This window comes from Arachis stenosperma, chromosome 5 (genome assembly GCF_014773155.1).
Source record: "Arachis stenosperma cultivar V10309 chromosome 5, arast.V10309.gnm1.PFL2, whole genome shotgun sequence".
Classification (NCBI taxonomy): Eukaryota; Viridiplantae; Streptophyta; class Magnoliopsida; order Fabales; family Fabaceae; genus Arachis; species Arachis stenosperma.
In genome coordinates this window covers 117,852,025-117,871,061 of record NC_080381.1, presented here as the reverse complement: position 1 = coordinate 117,871,061, position 19,037 = coordinate 117,852,025, and the positions used below count along the sequence as shown (strand labels likewise).

The window sequence follows — 19,037 nt, the reverse complement described above, 5'->3', positions numbered from 1 at the left end:
TCCATAATGAATTCTCACTTTGGCTATGAGTTTGACTCTAATTGTGTTGTAAGAAATGTGGACTTTAATGGCAATATGTACCATGGATGGAACCAACAAAGATGGGAGGAGCCTCAAGGAATTGATCACTCCTATTGGCAACAACCTCCGGATACTTATAGGTATAATTTCCATCCTAATGCATGTCAATTTAACGGCTATGATGACTCTTTTTGTGACACTCAACAACCACCATCATATGCCTATGAATCTCATCCTCAACATGAACCTCAACCATTCTCACAAGCCTTTCCATACCAAGCACCTTCCTATGATCCATATCCCTCATATGACCAATCATCCATACCATATTTTTATGACCATTATGAGCAAGAACCCTTAGAACCACCACAACCCTATCAAGATTACTACCAAGAACCACCTCAATACACACAATCTCCACAACCTTACCAAGAAGAACCACCTTCCTATTATGAACCCTCTCTCCAAAATGATGAACCTTCCTACCCACCCCAAGCCCCAATAGACGATTCTCTCACTTTGTTACTCCAAGGACAAGAAGCCATGAAGCGGGATACACTTGAGTTTGTGACCAATTTGACCAAGGTGGTGCACACTTTAGCCCACCAATGTTTGAATACTCAAGGTATTTCCGTGACCACATGTGAAAAGTCAAAAGAAGAGAAAAGCATGAAGGAGAAATTGGAAAATTCGGTGGAGGAGGAGGAGTCAAATTTTGTGTTAGAATATTTGGAGGAGCCTATGATCATTGAAGAAAAGGAAGAGGTGGTTGAAGATTTAGGAGATGTTGAAAGTCCAAGGGAATGTAGCATCATGGAGCACTCTTCCAAGAAGCTTGATATCGATGTTGAGGAGGATGCGCAACCTCCAAGGCATATCATCGTTGGAGACTTGGAAGAGGCTTATCAAGAGATGGATTCAATCATGGATGAATTTCTCTCTACAAGGGAATCCTCTCCCATTGGACATGAAGTTAAAATTATAAAAGAATGTGCACAACCTCACATACCCTTGGTGAGCAATGAAAAAGAGAGTGAATTGGATGAGAGCTACCAAGAGGGAAAAGTTGGCATGGTGTATATCGAAATTGAAGAATATAAAGAGGTTGATCAAGAGATGGATTCATTCATCAATGAATTCCTATCCAAAATTGAATCACCTCCCATTGGGCAAGATGAAGTTCTTGAAGACAACACCAAGCCAAGTGAAAAAAGGGAAAAGGTTGAAATTGAAGAAGCTCGCAAAGAGGTGGAAATACACAAAGAAGAGCACAAGGAAGAGAACCTTGCATTGTTTAAGTGTGGGGAGGTCTCCCTCCCCAAGTCACCATCCAACACAACATTCAAGTGGGTAAAACTCTTATCCCTAAGCCTTACTTTCGCACTTGAATATGGTTTAATTGAAAATGATGGTCAACTTAGAGCTCTTTGTGGAGTTAAAAGTATAAGAGAGTTGTGTAGTGGTTGGAAACATCGTTCTGAGCTCATGACGGTTGCAAGCTCAAAATTCAAGAGCAATGGTTGGTGTGGAACCAAATTGCATGGGTCTAGGAAGTTGTTTGGGAGCTTCTTTGAGAATTCCAAGATTAGGCCACCCAAGTGGAATAATGATAACCAACTCAAAGATGGGTGTAGAAACAAGATATGGGATCCCGGAATACATGAGGATTACCTTTGGGAGCTCATAGCTTGTGAGGAACTCCACCCATTCTTGAAGTTATTAATCTTGAATGATGGAGCTTATTGGAAGACCAAGCATTGGTGGATGTTCCAAGATGAGTACAAGCACAAGCCACCTTGATAAGAAACTCCTCAAAATGTCCAACTTAAGGACTTAAACTAAAAGTGCTAGGTGGGAGACACCCCACCATGGTAAACTCTTTCCATCCTCTTTTAGTTTTTTTTAATAAGTGATTTGAGTTGCCATTGTAGGTAGATTTTCATTCCATATTGATTTGTTAGTAAAGATTGGTTGTTAGTATGTTGTATTCATTAGTAGTAGATGAATAAATTCTAAAATCAAATTGCATTTTTGTGAATTGTTTGATATTTGATTGAATAAAGAAGAGTTTTGGACATTATAGGGAGTTCTTGGGCATTTTTTTTTGCTTTTTGAGGTAAAAAAAAAGAAACAGGCATCGGCGCGCGCGCACAGCCTAGCACGCTGTGCGCGCGCGCGCACATTGCACTTCCGCAACTTCTGGTACAAAAACCAGAGAGTTGTGCGCGCGTTGTGCCAGCATTGTGCTGGGAGCACAAGCTCATCCATGCGTAAGCGCGCTGTGCGCACGCGCGGGGATCGTCTCTGCTGCATTCACGCGTGAGCACTCTGTGCGCGCGCGCGCGGATTTGCACCCTGCTTTTCTCCTTCCTCCTTTCTCCTTCTTTCCTTTTCTCTTCTTCTTTCTTTCTCATTTTTTTTCTTCTTCCTCTCTTGAAAGTTTTTTTTCTTTTCTCTTTTAATATAAATAAAAAAAAAAGAAAAAAATTTTAATAATAAAAAAATATAATAATAATAATAAATAGATAAATAAATAAAATACTAAAAAAATTTAAAAAAAATTAAAAATATATAAAAAAATTTTTTTCTCTTCTTCCATTTTCTTTTGTCTATTCCATTTGCATACTTTTATTCTTTGCATTTTAATTTTGTTTCTATAATTTGTTCTCATTTTATTTTCTAAATTTCTCATTTTAATAATGGTGTTGAATTCTCTCACTCAATTGTTGAGAATTTCTTGCATTTGTTTTGGTGCTTCATGACTTGTTATATTAATTGTAATATTTGTCAACACACAAGATTAGTGCTTTAGTCCTTCCTAATTCATTACCCTTTGTTTTTTTTCTTGTACCGCTTCATCATTGAGTTAGGATAGAATCAAATGCTTTCATTCGTATCACTAATCTTGTTTGTATCAATTCTTATTTGATCTTGATGCTCAATATACTCTCCATGCTTTAACTTTACTCTTGCATCAAGTATTAGTTAATATGCCATTGTCTTATATTGTTTTCTCTTTTACATGCTTAGCTACCATGTAGTGTGAGAATCATACTCTTATTTGGCATTAGCCCCCGCCTATATTCTAATTGCCTTGATATCTTTGTTATAGGCTTAATTTTCTTTCCTTTTCTTTCCTTTTAGGTTGGCCACCAGAAAAGGAAAAAGGAAAAGTTTCTAAATGGGGCAACAAACAAGTCAGCCGCACAACCTTTTGAAGGAGCTCATCAATTATCGCAACCCATCCACCTTGCTCTTCTTTGCATGCACCGAGGACGGTGCAATCTTCAAGTGTGGGGAGGTCGTCCGACTGATCTCCATGGGTACCAATTTCCTTTTCAACACCAAATTTTTATTTTTCTTTGTTAGATTAGCTATTGCATTGCATGATAGGTTGCATGTTAGTTAGAATTTGTACATATTTTTTACCACTTCTTTTTTATTAGGACTACTTGGTTAGGGTGATGATTTTCTTTCTAAGAAACTGTTTTAGGGCACCCTACCAATTTGAAAAAGAAAATTTGTGGAACTTGCTTGAAAGAATTTATTTTGGAACATGGTTCTTGAGCTAAGAACTAAGCTTGTGAGATTTGAGCCTAATTGTGTGGTTACATCTTATAACCACTTATTTTCCTTCTTGTGTGTAATTGTTCTCTTTCTATGATTGTAATCTTTGATTTGTTTTAATCTATATGTCCCATTATTCCTCGTATTCATGCATTTATATGAGTGAGGCCATCATTTCATTAGCTCACCTACCCAAATAGCATACCTTTTACTCTTCTTTGTTAGCCGATTTTGAGCCTACGCTTAACCAGCTTGTTCTTATTTTAGCACATTACAAGCCTTAAAGCGGAAAACAATGAATGTCCTTTATTGGGATCTTTGATTGGCTTAGGCTAGTGAGTGTGAGTGTCATCCAAGAGTGGGAAGACTTTGGGAGATTGGTTGGGATAAAAGGGTGTTTGTGTTTTGTATTTTTATATTGGGAAATTGGGTACATACTCATGTATTGATTAAATATATAGACCTTATGCATTGATGTTCTTGTGTATAGTTTGAAAGAAAAAGAAAAATGAAAAAAAAAGAAATAAAAGTGAAAAAAGAAAGGAAAAGAAAAGAAAAGAAAAAAAATATAGAAAAAAAGAAAGGAAAAAAAGAAAAAAAAAGAAAAGTAATAAAGGGGACAAAATGCCCCAAAGTGAAGCTCAATAAGAAACAATGGATAAGTGTTGTGAAATGAAAAGAAAATGCATGAGTATGTGAAAAAGTGAGGAATGGGTAGTTAGATTAGTACTTAATTGTATAGGTCATTATATAGGTTAGGTGGGAAAGTTTAAGTTAATCAAATATTCAAATCCTAAGTCCACTAGCCATATATGATCCTACCTTGACCCTAGCCCCATTACAACCTAAAGAAAAGACCTCATGATACATGTATGCATGCATTGAATAATTGTTGATTGTTAGAAGAAAAACAAATCTTGGAAAGCATGATTAGGGGAGAATTGAGAGAATCGACCCCAAACACCGAGCGACTAGAGTGCAAACACTCCCGGTGAGGGTTCGATGCTCAATTCCGTGATTCCCGGCTTTCATAAGCTTTCTTCTTGCAAGTCTATCTGAACTTCAATTTTTATATTTGAATTGGTAGGATTCATGAATCGTTATATGATCTTGGCCCTACTTGTGCACGTATGACTTGGAGGATTGATTTATTTTTAACCAAGTAGGTAAAACCATTTTGCATTTAGTTGCATATAGTTTAGGTTGCATATAGTTTATTTACATGGAATAAATGTTGATATCCTTTGTTTCTCTCTTGGCTTAAGCATGAGGACATGCTTGGTTTAAGTGTGGGGAGGTTGATAAACCCCATTTGTAGGGTTTATCTTGTATTGATTTTAGGGGATTTTATAACCTTTTATCCACATTTATTCAATAAAATAGCATGGTTTTATAACTTCTCCCATAATTGTGCTTAAGAGTGAAAACATGCTTTTTAGGTCTTAAAATAGCTAAATGTAATTTACCTTGATTCCATTAGATGCCTTGATATGTTTGTTAAGTGATTTAAGGTTTAGGAGGCAAAGATTGGATCAAGAGAATGAAGAAAAAAAGCATGAAAAGTTGGAGAACTCATGAAGAAATGAAAGAACTGGAAAGCTGTCAAGCTGACCTCTTCGCACTTAAATGACCATAACTTGAGCTACAGAGATCCAAATGATGCGGTTTCAGTTGGGTTGGAAAGCTAACATCCGGGGCTTCGAAAAGATATAAGATTTGCCATAGTTGCATTGCACATAGGGGCGCGCACGCGCACGGTACGTGGACGCGCCGATGGTGGCACATGACCCACTTAATGCAACACGTGGCCAACGATTTTAGAAGCCTTGTGGGCCCAATCCAACTCATTTCTGATGCTATTTAAGCCAAGGATTGAATGGGGAATGAACATACTTTACATACTTTTGATCATTAGTCATAGTTTAGTTTTAGAAGTAGTTAGAACTAGTTTTTAGAGAGAGAGAAGCTCTCACTTCTATCTAGAATTAGGATTAGGAATTAGGGTTAGATTAGGATCTCATAGTTCTAGGTTTAATTCAAGTCTCCTTCTACTTCTACCTTCAATTGATGATTGCTACACTTTGGTTCTTCTCTCTATCCCTATTCTCTTGTTGTAATTTCTCTTATTTTGTTTCTAGGTTTTGTAATTGAGATATTCTTGTTCTCTTTATTTTCTTTCAATAATGCACTTTGAGGTAATTCATGATAATTATGATTTCCTTGATTGTTGTTGTTAATTCTTTACATTTAATTGTAGTTAGAATTCATTCTTGTTATGATTGACTATACTTTTCTTTTGTACCTTCCAAGTGTTTGATGAAATGCTTGGAAGAATGTTAGACTAGAATTTTATGTTCTTGGCTTGAGAAGGTAACTTAGGATTTCTTGAGTCACTAGCGTCCAATTGATTGATAGTTGATAGCCATTAACTCTAGCCTTCATTAATCTAATTAGTGGGAAGCTAGGACTTATGGACTAGGATTGATATAACTCACTTGACTTTCCTTTGTTAATTGATTTAAGGATGACTAAGTGGGATTAATCCTTGCAACTACCATACTTGTGGCTAGTGATAATGATGAAGACCCTTGACAACCAAATCTTGCCAAGACCATTTTGTTAATAAAGTTTTCTTACCATTTACTATTCATGTTTCTCATCTAAAACCCCAAAATAAACAAGTCCGTAACTAATAACAAGAACACTACCCTGCAAGTCCTTTGAGTGACGACCCGATGTTTAAATACTTCGGTTATTAATTTTAGGGGTTTGCACTTAGTGACAACCAAATTTTTGTATGAAAGGATTTGTGTTGGTTTAGAAACTATACTTGCAACGAGATTTCAATTGTGAAATTCTAAACCGTCAAAAATCCAATCATCAGTCTCCGACCTTTGTCCAGGCCCAATTAGGTAGCGTCCTATTTGTTTATGTTTTTTGTCGAGTGATTGTCTGAGTTGTTTATCTCTGACTTGTTTACTGATTTTTTTATCCAATGGTTCGTGCAGAGATGGCGAAGAAAAATTCCAGAGAATTTTACTAGAGAGTCCAGGAGGCCAAGGCGAGGTCTCGCGCCAGGGTTGGCGGTGCCAGGGCTGCTGGCTCTCCTCCTCCTCCCCCTCCCCCTCACAACCTGGGAATCCCCTCCCGACCTATTGTCATATCCTCTTCCACCTCTTCTCTTCCTTCCCCTCCTCACTGATCTTTCCCTGAGCCAGAGCTGAAGAAGCGCAAGACTTTAGGGTCTAGCTCTTCTTTTGAAGGTGAGGCAAAGTCTGATGTACCTCAGTTTGTTTGAAATTACATCTATCCTCATACTCGTATAAGTATGGATGATGCTTCCGTTCAAAACCACCTTAATCTTCTGGTTCAGGGGAGTGTTAGGGCGGCGGGGGTGTGCACTAAACTTTTGGATATTTTTTAGAAGACTCCCCTCAACTCTTTGGGCTCATCCCTGAGGGTTGAGGAGCTAAAGGGGAGGATTCTTTTATATCAATAAGCTGAGAAGAGGTTGAAGAAGGAGGTCGTCGGGTTGAAGGAGGAGAGGGATAGTCTCCGGGAGGAGGAGAAGAAATTGATGGGCCGGTGTGCCATGGCAGAGGGTCTGAGGGAGAAAGCGGAACAGAGCTATTCGAGTTTGTTCCAGGACCTTGTGGAGGTGAAAAAGGATTTGGTGAGAGCTCGGGATGCCTATGTGGAGCTGGAGGACTCCATCGCTGAGGGAGCCGAGGAGGCGTGGAGGATCTTTAAGGAACAGGTCGGGGTTATTGGTCCCAACCTGGATCTCTCTCCTTTGGATCCTGATAAGGTCGTGATTGATAGGGCTATTGTTTCTACCCCCGACTTGTGTCTGAATTCGAGCTGAAAACTCGGGGTCAGAGGATAATAGAGTCCCCTCCCCGACTAGGAGACGTCCCGAGTTCCTCGAAGGCTTCCGAGAAGGGTTCTGATCCTCCTGCCCCGTCCCCTGTTGGTGCTGCTCTGACTTCTCCCCCCGGTCCTGATAGCGCTCCGATTGCTCCTCCTGGCGATGATCTTCCTCTTGATGGTGGTGACCTTCCTTCTTCCAATTAATTTATGATGGCTATATGGGGCCCGGCCCGTAGGTCCCTCGTTTTTTAAACAATTTTTATGTTTTATTGTGGTGGTTGTTTTCTAACACGTCTTGACCCTTTGTGGCCATAAACAAAATTAAAAATACCTTTTTTTGGATAAGGGTTTTAGGTTATATTTATGTTGATCTGCATGCTTTCTCTTTAGGTTTTGAAAAACCTTGTTTTGATCTTTTTCTTTTCGTTGAAAAAAAAACCCTTCATTATTTTGGAAAATTTTCTACCTCGGCCGGCCGTCCTTTGTCTAAGTTTTTCTTAAGACTTGGGGACAGTTTCTGCCTTTGGTTTTTCGATGGATTTTCTTATCTCTTTTTGATATTCCTCGTACTCAATTATTTTTTATTGAGTTTTTGTAAATTAGGTTATTCTTGCGACGCATTTCGTTTCTTCTCGGGTTCTCCGACTCACAAGTCGGTTGGCCTCTGAGTTATTACATGATCAGCTTTTATAACCTCTTTGCACTGACTTGTACCTCGTCGTTTTATCTTGACGACCATCTAGGTCAATTCATGGGATTTTCACGTTTTGTCGAGCTTAAGTCGGCGCGTTTCGTGGAGAGAGTGAAAATATTAAAAGGAATTTGCAAAGAGATATGGAAAAAGATCTTTATTTATTTGTAAAGGTACTTTTTTTGCTACTAAGGGTTTTGACAATTTTGTTGCCCCTTAGTCCCCACTTTGATGCCTTGTTAAACCCCCCCCCCCCTTCAGGAAAACCCTTTCTTTGGAAAAAAACCATGAAGTTGGGAAAAGAGTACATCAAGAAGTGGAGTTCGTTTTTAACTATAGTACCTTTTCATGTTACAAGCATGCCACGACCTAGGTAGCTCGGTACCGTTTAAGTCGGTCACTTTATAGTAGCATTTTCCTAAGACCTTTTTAATTTTGTATGGTCCCTTCCAATTGGCAGCAAACTTTCCTTCCCCAGACTTGTTGACTTCTATGTCGTTTCTGATCAAATCCAAATCGTCTGGGGTGAAGCTTCTTCGAATGACCTTTTTGTTATATCTGTTTGTCATCCTTTGTTTCAATGCTGCTTCTCTAATTTGGGCTTGTTCTCGGACTTCGGGGAGTAGCTCAAGTTCTTCTTTATGCCCTTGTATATTTCCAACCTCGTCGTAGAAGCTCACCCTTGGACTTTGCTCATTGATTTCGACTGTTATCATGGCTTCTATGCCATAAGCAAGTTGGAAGGGTGTTTGCCCTGTGGCAGACTGAGGTGTGGTTCGATAAGCCTAAAGTACTTGTTGGAGCTCCTCGGCCCAGGCCTCCTTTGCGTCCTGCAACCTTTTCTTTAACCCTGCCAGTATGACGTTGTTTGCTGCCTCGGCTTGTCCATTTGCTTGTGGATGTTCCACCGATGTAAACTGATGTTTGATCTTCATACTGGATACCAGGTTTTTGAAGGTTGAGTCGGTGAACTGAGTGCCATTATCGGTAGTGATAGAGTGAGGTACTCCATACCTGGTGATAATGTTCTTGTAGAGGAACTTTCGACTTCTCTGAGCGGTGATGGTGGCTAATGGTTCTGCTTCTATCTACTTTGTGAAATAATCCACTCCCACTATTAGATACTTTACTTACCCCGTCGCTTGGGGGAATGGTCCTAGAAAGTCCAACCCCCATTTTGCGAAAGGCCATGGGGAAGTTATACTAATGAGCTCCTCAGGGGGAGCTACATGGAAGTTTGCATGCATTTGGCATGGTTGGCACTTCTTCACAAATTCTGTGGAATCTTTTTGTAAGATCGGCCAATAGAACCCCGTTCGGATTACTTTTCTGGCTAACAACCTAGTCCCAAGATGGTTCCCGCAAATTTCATTGTGAACCTTCTCTAACACCTCGATTGTCCTTGAGGTCGGGACGCACTTTAGTAGTGGTGTTGATATTCCCCTTTTATAGAGGATATTTTTCACCAGTGTGTAGTTTTGTGCTTCTCTCCGAATTTTTTTGCCTCTTTTTCCTCTTTGGGGAGGATGTCGAATTTCAGGTATTCGACTAAGGGCTTCATCCACCCGAGGTCTAACCCGACAACTTCAACGACATCTTGAACAGCCTCTATTTTGACCACAGATGGTTCAAGGAGAGTTTCTTGGATTAGGCTTCTGTTGTTCCCTCCTGGTTTGGTACTTGCAAGCTTGGAGAAGGCGTCTGCCCTGCTGTTGAGGTCTCGAGTTATATGCTTGACCTCAGTCTCTTCAAAGCACCTAAGATGCTCCAAGGTTTTGTCCAAGTATATTTTTATGTTGGGATCTTTGGCCTGATATTCTCCGTTTATTTGGGAAGTCACCACCTGAGAATCACTGAATACCATTACTTTGGTTGCACCAACTTCTTCTGCCAGCTTTAACCCTGCAATCAAGGCTTCATATTCTGCCTGATTGTTGGAAGCTGGGAACTCGAACTTGAGGAAGACTTCTATTTGCGTTCCCTCTTTGCTGACTAGTATTATGCTTGCACCGCTTTCAACCTTGTTGGAAGATCCATCTACATATAACTCCTATGTAGTGGATTTTTCCTCTTGGTCTCCTGCGTATTTTGCTATGAAGTCGGTGAGGCAATGGGCTTTTATTACCGTCCGAGTTTCGTATTTCAGGTCGAACTCGAAAAGCTCTATTGCCCATTGAACCATTCTGCCCGCAATGTCCGTCTTCTGGAGGATCTGCTTCATGGGCTGGTTCGTTCGTACCTTTATTGTGTGTGCTTGGAAATAAGACCGTAATCGGCATGAGGCTACTACTAAGGAGTATGCAAACTTTTCAAGTTTTTGATACTTTAGTTCAGGGCCTTGTAAAACTTTGCTGGTGAAGTACACAGGATGCTGCCTGACCTCATCTTCCCGTATTAGAGCTGATGCTACAGCTTTGTCTGCTACTGCAGATACAGGACGAGTTCTTCCCCGACTATGGGTCGGGTCAGAATTGGAGGCTGGCTCAAAAACTTTTTGAACTCCTGGAATGCTTCTTCGCATTCCGGAGTCCATTCGAACTGGCATCCTTTTCTTAGTAGGGAGAATAGTGGAAGGGATCTTAGTGTTGATCCCGCCAAGAACCTGGAAAGGGCAGCGAGTCGGCCGTTCAATTGTTGAACCTCTCTTAGGCAAGTCGGGCTTTTCATTTCTAGAATAGCTTTGCACTTGTCGAAATTTGCTTTGATCCCCCTTTGTGTTAGCATGAATCTTAGAAATTTTCTAGCCTCCACCGCGAAGGTATATTTTGTGGGATTTAGTCTCATCCCATGTAACCTTACGGTGTGAAAAACTTGCGAGAGATCTGTCAAGAGGTCGGTCTCCTCCTTGGTTTTCACCAGCATGTCATCCACGTAGACCTCCATTAAGTTCCCGATGTGGGGAGCGAACACTTTATTCATTAACCTTTGGTATGTGGCCCCAGCATTTTTTAATCCAAAAGGCATTACCACATAGCAGTAGTTTGCTCTAGGCGTGATGAATGAGGTTTTTTCTTCATCCGGATTATACATCCGAATTTGGTTTTATCCCAACTAAGCATCCATAAACGACAATTACTGATACCCTGAGCTCGCATCTACCAAGGTATCAATACTGGGAAGTGGATATAGGTCTTTGGGGCATGCCTTGTTCAGGTCAGTGTAATCAACGCACATCCTCCACTTGCCGTGTTGTTTTTTGACCAGCACTACATTTGCTAGCCATACCGGATACTTGACCTCTCTGATGAAGTCGGCTTCCAAGAGAGCTTGTACTTGCTCCTTCACCACCTAAGCTCGTTTTGGCCCGAGCTTACGCATGCGCTGTTATACTGGTCGTGATCTGGGGTGTACTTAAAGCTTGTGGGACATGAGTTGAGGTTCTATCCCTGGCATGTCAGAAGCTTTCCAGGCGAAGAGGTCAGAATTGTCTCGCAGGAGCTTTATCAGCCTCTGTCTTAAATCTTCATCTAGACTGGCTCCTATGTTGGTATTTTTTCCTTCCTCTTTTCCGATTTGAACCTCTTCAGTTTTTCCCCCCGGTTGCGGCCGCAACTCTTCTTTAGCTTTTACCCCCCCAGGTCTATGGTGTGGACTTCCATGCCTTTTCCTCGGAGGTTCAAACTTTCATTGTAGCACTTTCTTGCCAATTTCTGGTCTCCCCGTACCGTCGCTATTCCCGTAGGTGTTGGGAATTTCATGCAAAGGTGAGGGGTTGACACCACTGTTCCGAGTCGATTTAGGGTAGTCCTGCCGATTAAGGCATTATACACTGACCTGACATTGACGACTATAAAGTCGATGCTCAGAGTTTTGGAATTTTTCCCCTTTTCAAAGGTCGTGTGGAGGGGGCTGTATCCTATTGGCTTTATCGGCATGTCTCCTAGTCCATACAGGGTGTCTGGATAAGCTTTTAGCTCTCTTTCATCCAACCCTAACTTGTCGAATGCGGGCTTGAAGAGGATGTCAGTCGAGCTCCCTTGGTCCACCAAGGTTCTGTGGAGATTGGCATTTGCCAAGATTATGGTTATCACCACCGGATCATCATGCCCGGGAATGATACCTTGCCCATCCTCTTTGGAGAATGAGATGGTTGGGAGATCGGGAGTCTCGTTCCCGACTTGGTAGACCCGCTTTAGATGTCTCTTGCGAGATGACTTGGTGAGCCCTCCTCCTCCAAATCCTCCTGAGATCATGTGTACATGTCTCTCTGGGGTCTGTGGTGGTGAGTTTCTTCGATCGCTGTCATCTCGCTTCCTTTTCCCATGATTGTCCGACCTTTCTACGAGATATCTGTCAAGCCGACCTTCTCTAGCCAGCTTTTCTATCACGTTTTTTAGGTCGTAACAGTCATTTGTAGGATGGCCATACATCTTGTGGTATTCGCAGTAGTCGATACGACTTCTCCCCTTTTTGTTTTTAATGGGCCTAGGGGGTGGAAGCCTTTTAGTGTGGCAAATTTCCCTATACACATCGACTAAGAAAACTTTCAGAGGAGTGTAAGAGTGATATCTCCTGAACTTTTCCATGCCAATCTGCTCTTCCTTATTGGATTCTCTCTCTTTTTCTTTCGACAGGTGAGAGTGTCCAGGCCGCCAATTCGGCTCTCGTAGTCTAGCATTTTTCTCCATGTTGATGTACTTTTCAGCTCTTTCCTGTACATCGTTCTGGGAGGTAGGGTGCCTTTTTGATATGGACTAGGAGAAGGAGCCTTCCCTGAGTCCATTTACTAGGCCCATGATTATTGCCACCGTGGGCAGGTCTTGAATTTCCAAGCACGTTTTGTTCAGCTGCATGGGGCAGGTCTTGAATTTCCAATCCCATTAGTTCAGCTGCATGGGGCGGTCCTTCCTTTCCTGATTCACACCCTTCAGAGGAATTTACCTTTGGGTTTTTTACCCCAGAGGTACCCTCTTTGTGTTGGTCATTCGCTTCCTAGTGGAAAGTCATGTCCGCCTCATTGTTTCCTGTGTTCAGATTTTCTTGTTCTGAATCGGTCGTGGCGTGGCCATCTTCGGGTGAGTTGTCCACCATCAACTGATGATCTCTCGGGTCCCCGACAACGGCGCCAATGTTCCGGGACTTACTTAGAACCAGACGGTGGTTGGGCTTGTTTGTGAGGCCCAAGCGTTGGAGGAGGGTGGTATCTGACTTGGTTTACGTCTGGGAACCGCCTCCGAGTTGTGTATGTGAAAGGATGGGGGGTGGTACCTGCAAAGACACTTCGATGCCTAAGTTAGCATGGGGTTAAGCAGGTTTAGAATGTATTGGAACTTAGGAATACCTGAGAGTTGTCAGTGTACTTATAGTGGTGAACCCATGACCACCATTGGAGTGGTTCCACCTTTTAATGAGGATAACCGTCCCTTTATCTTAGAGAGGTTAGGATTTGACTCCTGGAAGTGGGTTGAGAGATTTTAGGGGCAGTTACTTATTTGAAAAGTGCTATCTGCCAACTAGTCTGACTCCCGACTTCCTTTTGTGTAGAAACCGACCTCTTTGGTGGAAGTCGATCACGAGAGGGGGCCAATCTTCGGATTGGGCCTTTTTGTCTTATTGGATCCTGGGCCTTTAGCGTTGGGTCAGGGTATGAACAATGTTCTGGGGCTTACCTAGAATTGGACGGTAGTTGGGCTTGTTTGTGAGGCCCAAGCGCTGGAGGAGGGTGGTCTCCGACTTGGTTTATGTCTGGGAGCCGCCTCCGAGTTGTGTATGTGAAAGGATGGGGGTGGTACCTGCAAAGACACTCCGATGCCTAAGTCAGCATGGGGTGCAGGTTTAGAATGTATTGAAACTTAGGAATACCTGAGAGTTGTCAGTGTACTTATAGTGGTGAACCCATGACCACCGTTGGAGTGGTTCCACCTTTTAAGGAGAATAACCGTCCCTTTATCTTAGAGAGGTTAGGATTTGACTCTTGGAAGTGGGTTGAGAGATTTTAGGGGCAGTTACTTATTTGAATAAGTGCTATCTGCCAGCTAGTCTGACCCCCGACTTCCTTTTGTGTAGAAACCGACCTCTTTGGTGGAAGTCGGTCGTGAGAGGAGGCCAATCTTCGGATTGGGTCTTTTTGTCTTATTGGATCTTTGGCCTTTAGCGTTGGGCCGTGGTATGAACAGTGCCCCTACTCGAGTCCAAGCCATTTCATGAGTTGGGTTCGAGTATACAGCTCGGGGTCGTAGCCAACTTGTTGAAGAACCGACGTGATTTTCAGGAGCCGATGTGATTCAAATTTCTTTAACCGTCGTGTCTAATCAAACGTCGCGTCTCTTAGAGTTTTGAGCATTCATGCGCGAGGGCGGTTACATTGATAACGGTGCAATTCTTAAATGGTTGTGTTGTTTTACCTTTATGCCCCTATCGTGCTTATAAATATTTATCCTCATTTTCCCTTGTTTCGTTTCTAAAAACTTACTTACACACTCTGCATTGAAAGAAGGCTTCTTCGTTCAACTGCTGTTGTACCTCTAATCCTTCAAAAGTACCTATGATCCTTCAACTGCTGTTGTACCCTTGTTGTACCTCTGCATTGAAAGAAGGCATCCTTAACCCTTTTCTTTGCCTATTATTATTATTGTTGTTAATTTTAATTTACCAGATAATAAGGTAGTATTTTTCGTTTGAAAATAAGAATATGCGAGGAAATTTTAAATAAGTAAAATTATAATGCTTCATCGTAAAATAATATGATAATATGAATGATTAGACAAATGGGGGTACATTATAGTTAATTAATTAATGTTTACGTGAGAATTAATTTATCATTTTATTTATTAAATGTGTATATATTATATTTTTTCAGAGTATTTTTTAATTTAATAGACTAAATAATTTGTTATGGACCAAAACTCTTAAATTATTGCATATATAATGTAAGGTTTGTTTGGGTGAGCTTTTAAAAAAAGATATTTTTTAAGTTATTTTTTTTAAATTTTGTATAAAAAAATTAATTTTATATTTGAATATCTCATACAAAAATATATTTTTATTTATTAATTATATCTGGATATAATCATATAAAAATATTTTTTTATTTATTACGTAAAAATATATATTTTTTAAAAATCTTTAAAATTTTAATACTTATTTAAGTGATGTTAAATATTTTATACTAGAATAATTAAGATGTTTGAACTAAATTTTTTATATTGACTCAAATTTTGGATACTTATTTAAATACATAAAAACTTGATATTTTATCAGTTTAAATTAATTTCAAATATATATATAATGTTCTATTATAACAATGTGATATTAGTTTATAAATTAAATATTTTATACTAGAGTCATAATTGTTATTTTAGAAGAAAAATTTACAAAAGCTTCTGTTAGTATTATATTATATAAGGGGTAAAAATTTAAATTAAATTTAACTAATTTAAAAATAATACTCCAATTATTATTTTTATTGATTTATGAAAATATATATTATTGGATGGTAGATAAAGATAAAAAGGAAGCAGAGTGAGTGAGACTGCTATATAAACCTAATCTGATATCTAGGGTTACGTTTTACTCTCCTCTCTCCCCTCTTCTCTCTGCACCGTTCTCTGTTGCCAAAATCTCTCTCTCACGATGGACTCTGCCGGCAACGAACAATTCGTCGGTGGCGGAGAACCCTTCTCCCACAGAGAAGACGAACACGAACTCCAACACCACAGAAGAGAAGATGAAGAAGACGAAGAACACGAGCATCACCACAATTCTCAACCTCTTTCTGGAGATGGTGCTAGCCCTGGGTAACTTACTTCTTTCCTCTCTCTCTAGATTTTCAATTATTCCCTTTTTGTATTCTTGATACGCACGAAAGATTCAACCTTGATGAATTCAATTCAGTTCACCTTTTCCCTCGGAAAGATTAGGTTTTATGAGAATTCGGTGAAATTTTTTTTCCCCTTTGTTATATGTTGTTTATGTTGTTAGATGTTGGTATTCTTAGATTTGGTTCTAATTTAACTCGGCCCCATAATTTGCAGAAAGATATTTATAGGTGGTTTAGCAAGAGATACGACCGTAGGTTAGTGCTTTTGTCTATAATTTCTGAATCATAAGTTCTTAGGGTTCCAAACCCTTCTCTATAGTGTGCACTTCTACAGGTTAGTGCTCTTTTTGCTGCTCATTTAACTTCTTTTTTTACAATATGAGTTGTGTTTGTGTATGGATTTGCAGCCCAATTTGTGAAGCACTTTGGTAAATATGGTGAGATTACGGACTCTGTGATCATGAAGGACCGCAAAACCGGCCAGCCTCGTGGATTCGGGTTTATAACTTACGCTGATCCCTCTGTGGTTGATAAAGTCATTGAGGACAATCATGTTATCAATGGCAAACAGGTAAGGAACTAAGGTTTGCACTTTATGATCTATTAGCTTTAGGACTTATTCTAGTGATTAGTGGATGTATGATTTGATGGCCTCTTTTATGGTTTTGGGATCATATATAGGTTGAGATTAAGCGCACGATACCAAGGGGAGCTGTTGGCTCTAAGGATTTTAGGACAAAGAAAATTTTTGTAGGTGGAATTCCTTCAACTGTGACTGAAGGTAGGCTGCCTCGTTAGTGACCAAATTATTGCTGCTTGAATAGGAGGTGTCAACAAGGGTCACCCGGCACAAAACCTTGACATGAGAGGGTGTACTCCAAAATTTTAGGACACTGTGGACGTATAATCATATATAATAAGAAGTTATCTAAGTTTTGATTTCTATAGTTCGATTTTGTTTTTCATGTTTGAGAGTACTATTTAGGATTTGTCGTGAGTTTGGTGGTTTTGCTCTGATATTGTATACAGAGACAGAGCTCCATAATTTATTTTATTTCATATGTTCAAATATATGTTGCATTGGAGAAAATCTTATGAATCACTTGTGTGCACATCATTTACATATGCAAGATGTGCCTTGTGTATCATCAGTTCATGGTAGTATATAAGTGATTGAATGTATTCATCATTACTTGAATATTGTGATTCAAAGATTTTTCTAAGTAACTCAATTTGCTGCTTCTCAACCACAAAAAGAATTTATTGGATTTTAAAAGAAAAGAGACTTGTCAATCATGAGTTTGTGCACAGATGGCTTCATACTTTTTTTGGTGTGGTTTTTGAACTCGTATGTTCCGCATGTGCAGATGAGTTTAGAGACTTTTTTACGCGCTATGGAGAAGTCAAGGATCACCAAATAATGAGGGACCACTCCACCAATCGTTCTCGAGGATTTGGGTTTATCACCTTCGACTCTGAGGAAGCTGTTGATGATCTGCTGTCCATGGGGAACAGGATTGAGTTTGCTGGAGCTCAGGTGAAGAATCTTTAAATTCTAAATTTATTTCTTCATTGTCTTATTGTACACAGCACACGTCATATATGGAATTCAAAGGGCTATTACTTCTATGGTTGACTTTCTAAATCTTGAGGGTTCATTATTTTTTGCTTTCATGTTGCATTTTGGTTCGAAGTTCATGTTGGAGTCACTTAGTAAAATTCTGATATCTTGGTTTTGTGGCTAACCTGTAGTGCTTCTTAAAATTTGTGTTTGAAGAATCAACAGTTCTAAAAGTTCAAGGATTTTGGTTGTTGTTTATTATAGCTCTGTTGTTCATGTCCAAATATTTTTGGATCGTTAATCATGATGCACTTCAGCAAATATTCATTTGCTATGATTGTTTACTTTTGTATATAATTGGATTTGGATGTAGCTTCTTCCGTCTGCATACGGCTTGACTAGAGTGGAATTTTCATGGTGCCTAGGTTAGCATTGGTCATTGGATAGTGTGCAGAAACTTTGTGGAAGGAATACGGTGTGGGGAGGAAGTTCTTGCTATAATTTCTTTTCTGATGAGTCACAAATTTTCCCCATTTGTATTATTCCTCATGTTCAAATGCATGAGCTCATCTGCATGAGTGTTTTTTTATGCCTCTTCCGATTCTTTATCCTGAGTCATCAAGTTTCTTGATTTCACTGTTTGGACAAAAATTGTGGGTTGCTGCTTTGTGAATCATGTTTTTCCCCCCACTTATACATAGTAATCTAATTGTTTGACTAATCCAAAACCTTGAGGTACTTGTTTTTTGTTTTTCCTATTATGCGAAACTTTTTATCAATTAAGGAAGTTTGTTATCTTCTATTTTAGGTGGAAATCAAGAAGGCTGAACCAAAGAAGCCAAACCCACCACCTACGTCATCCAAGCGTTATAATGACTCAAGGTCTTCATATGGTGGTGGATACGGAGATGCTTATGATGGATTTGGTGGCAGCTTTGGTGTTGGTGGTTATCGGTCAGGTGGCATGTACGGTGGTAGGAGTGGTGCTTATGGTGGCTATGGAAGTGAATTCAGCGGGTATGGAGGATATGCCGGTGCAATGGGGCCCTACAGAGGAGATCCTTCCTTGGGATATGCTGGTCGTTACGGTGGTGGAGGCTTTAGCCGAGGCTATGATCTTGGCGGGTATGGTGGAGCTAGTGAGAATTATGGGGCATATGGCGGTGCTGCTGCTGGAGGTGGTTCTTCTGCTGGTGGTGCCTATCAAACTGGCTATGGTGCTGGACTAGGTGGCGGATATGGAGGGGCTAGCGGAGGCTCCTTTTATGGGAGTAGAGGAGGATATGGTGCTGGTCGATATCATCCTTATGGAAGGTAGAAGCTTGTAAAGCATATTTTAATCTTAGGACTAATGTCTAGCACCAAATTAAAGCGAGAGTTTGTATTGTGTTTCTTTAGGGTTATTTCTTTGGGAGGAAAGAAAATTTGTCCCGCACACTTCTATTTTCTGCGAACTGTTTTTATTTTTCAGTTTTAGATTAAAATTCTCCTTGGTTCCCTGTTGAACTTAGTTGTGATTGATGCAAGAGCTGCAAATTGCAAAGATGATGTATTAATTTTGTTTGTCA

At 40.1% G+C, this 19,037-nt stretch overlaps 1 protein-coding gene across 2 annotated transcripts; it reads left to right on the top strand.

Annotated features, from left to right (window-relative positions):
* The first annotated feature begins 15,628 nt into the window (after window positions 1-15,628).
* LOC130981898 (heterogeneous nuclear ribonucleoprotein 1-like) lies at window positions 15,629-19,037 on the top strand. Of its 2 annotated transcripts, XM_057905643.1 has the most exons (6): window positions 15,629-15,885; window positions 16,123-16,163; window positions 16,316-16,479; window positions 16,590-16,689; window positions 17,276-17,445; window positions 18,278-19,037. In XM_057905643.1, the coding sequence occupies exons 1-6, from the start codon at window positions 15,722-15,724 to the stop codon at window positions 18,785-18,787; spliced, it is 1,149 nt and encodes a 382-aa protein (XP_057761626.1). In that variant the 5' UTR covers window positions 15,629-15,721; the 3' UTR covers window positions 18,788-19,037. The 2 variants fall into 2 exon arrangements, with proteins under 2 accessions (XP_057761626.1, XP_057761627.1); XM_057905644.1 differs by lacking the exon at window positions 16,123-16,163 and having other exon boundaries at window positions 15,633-15,885.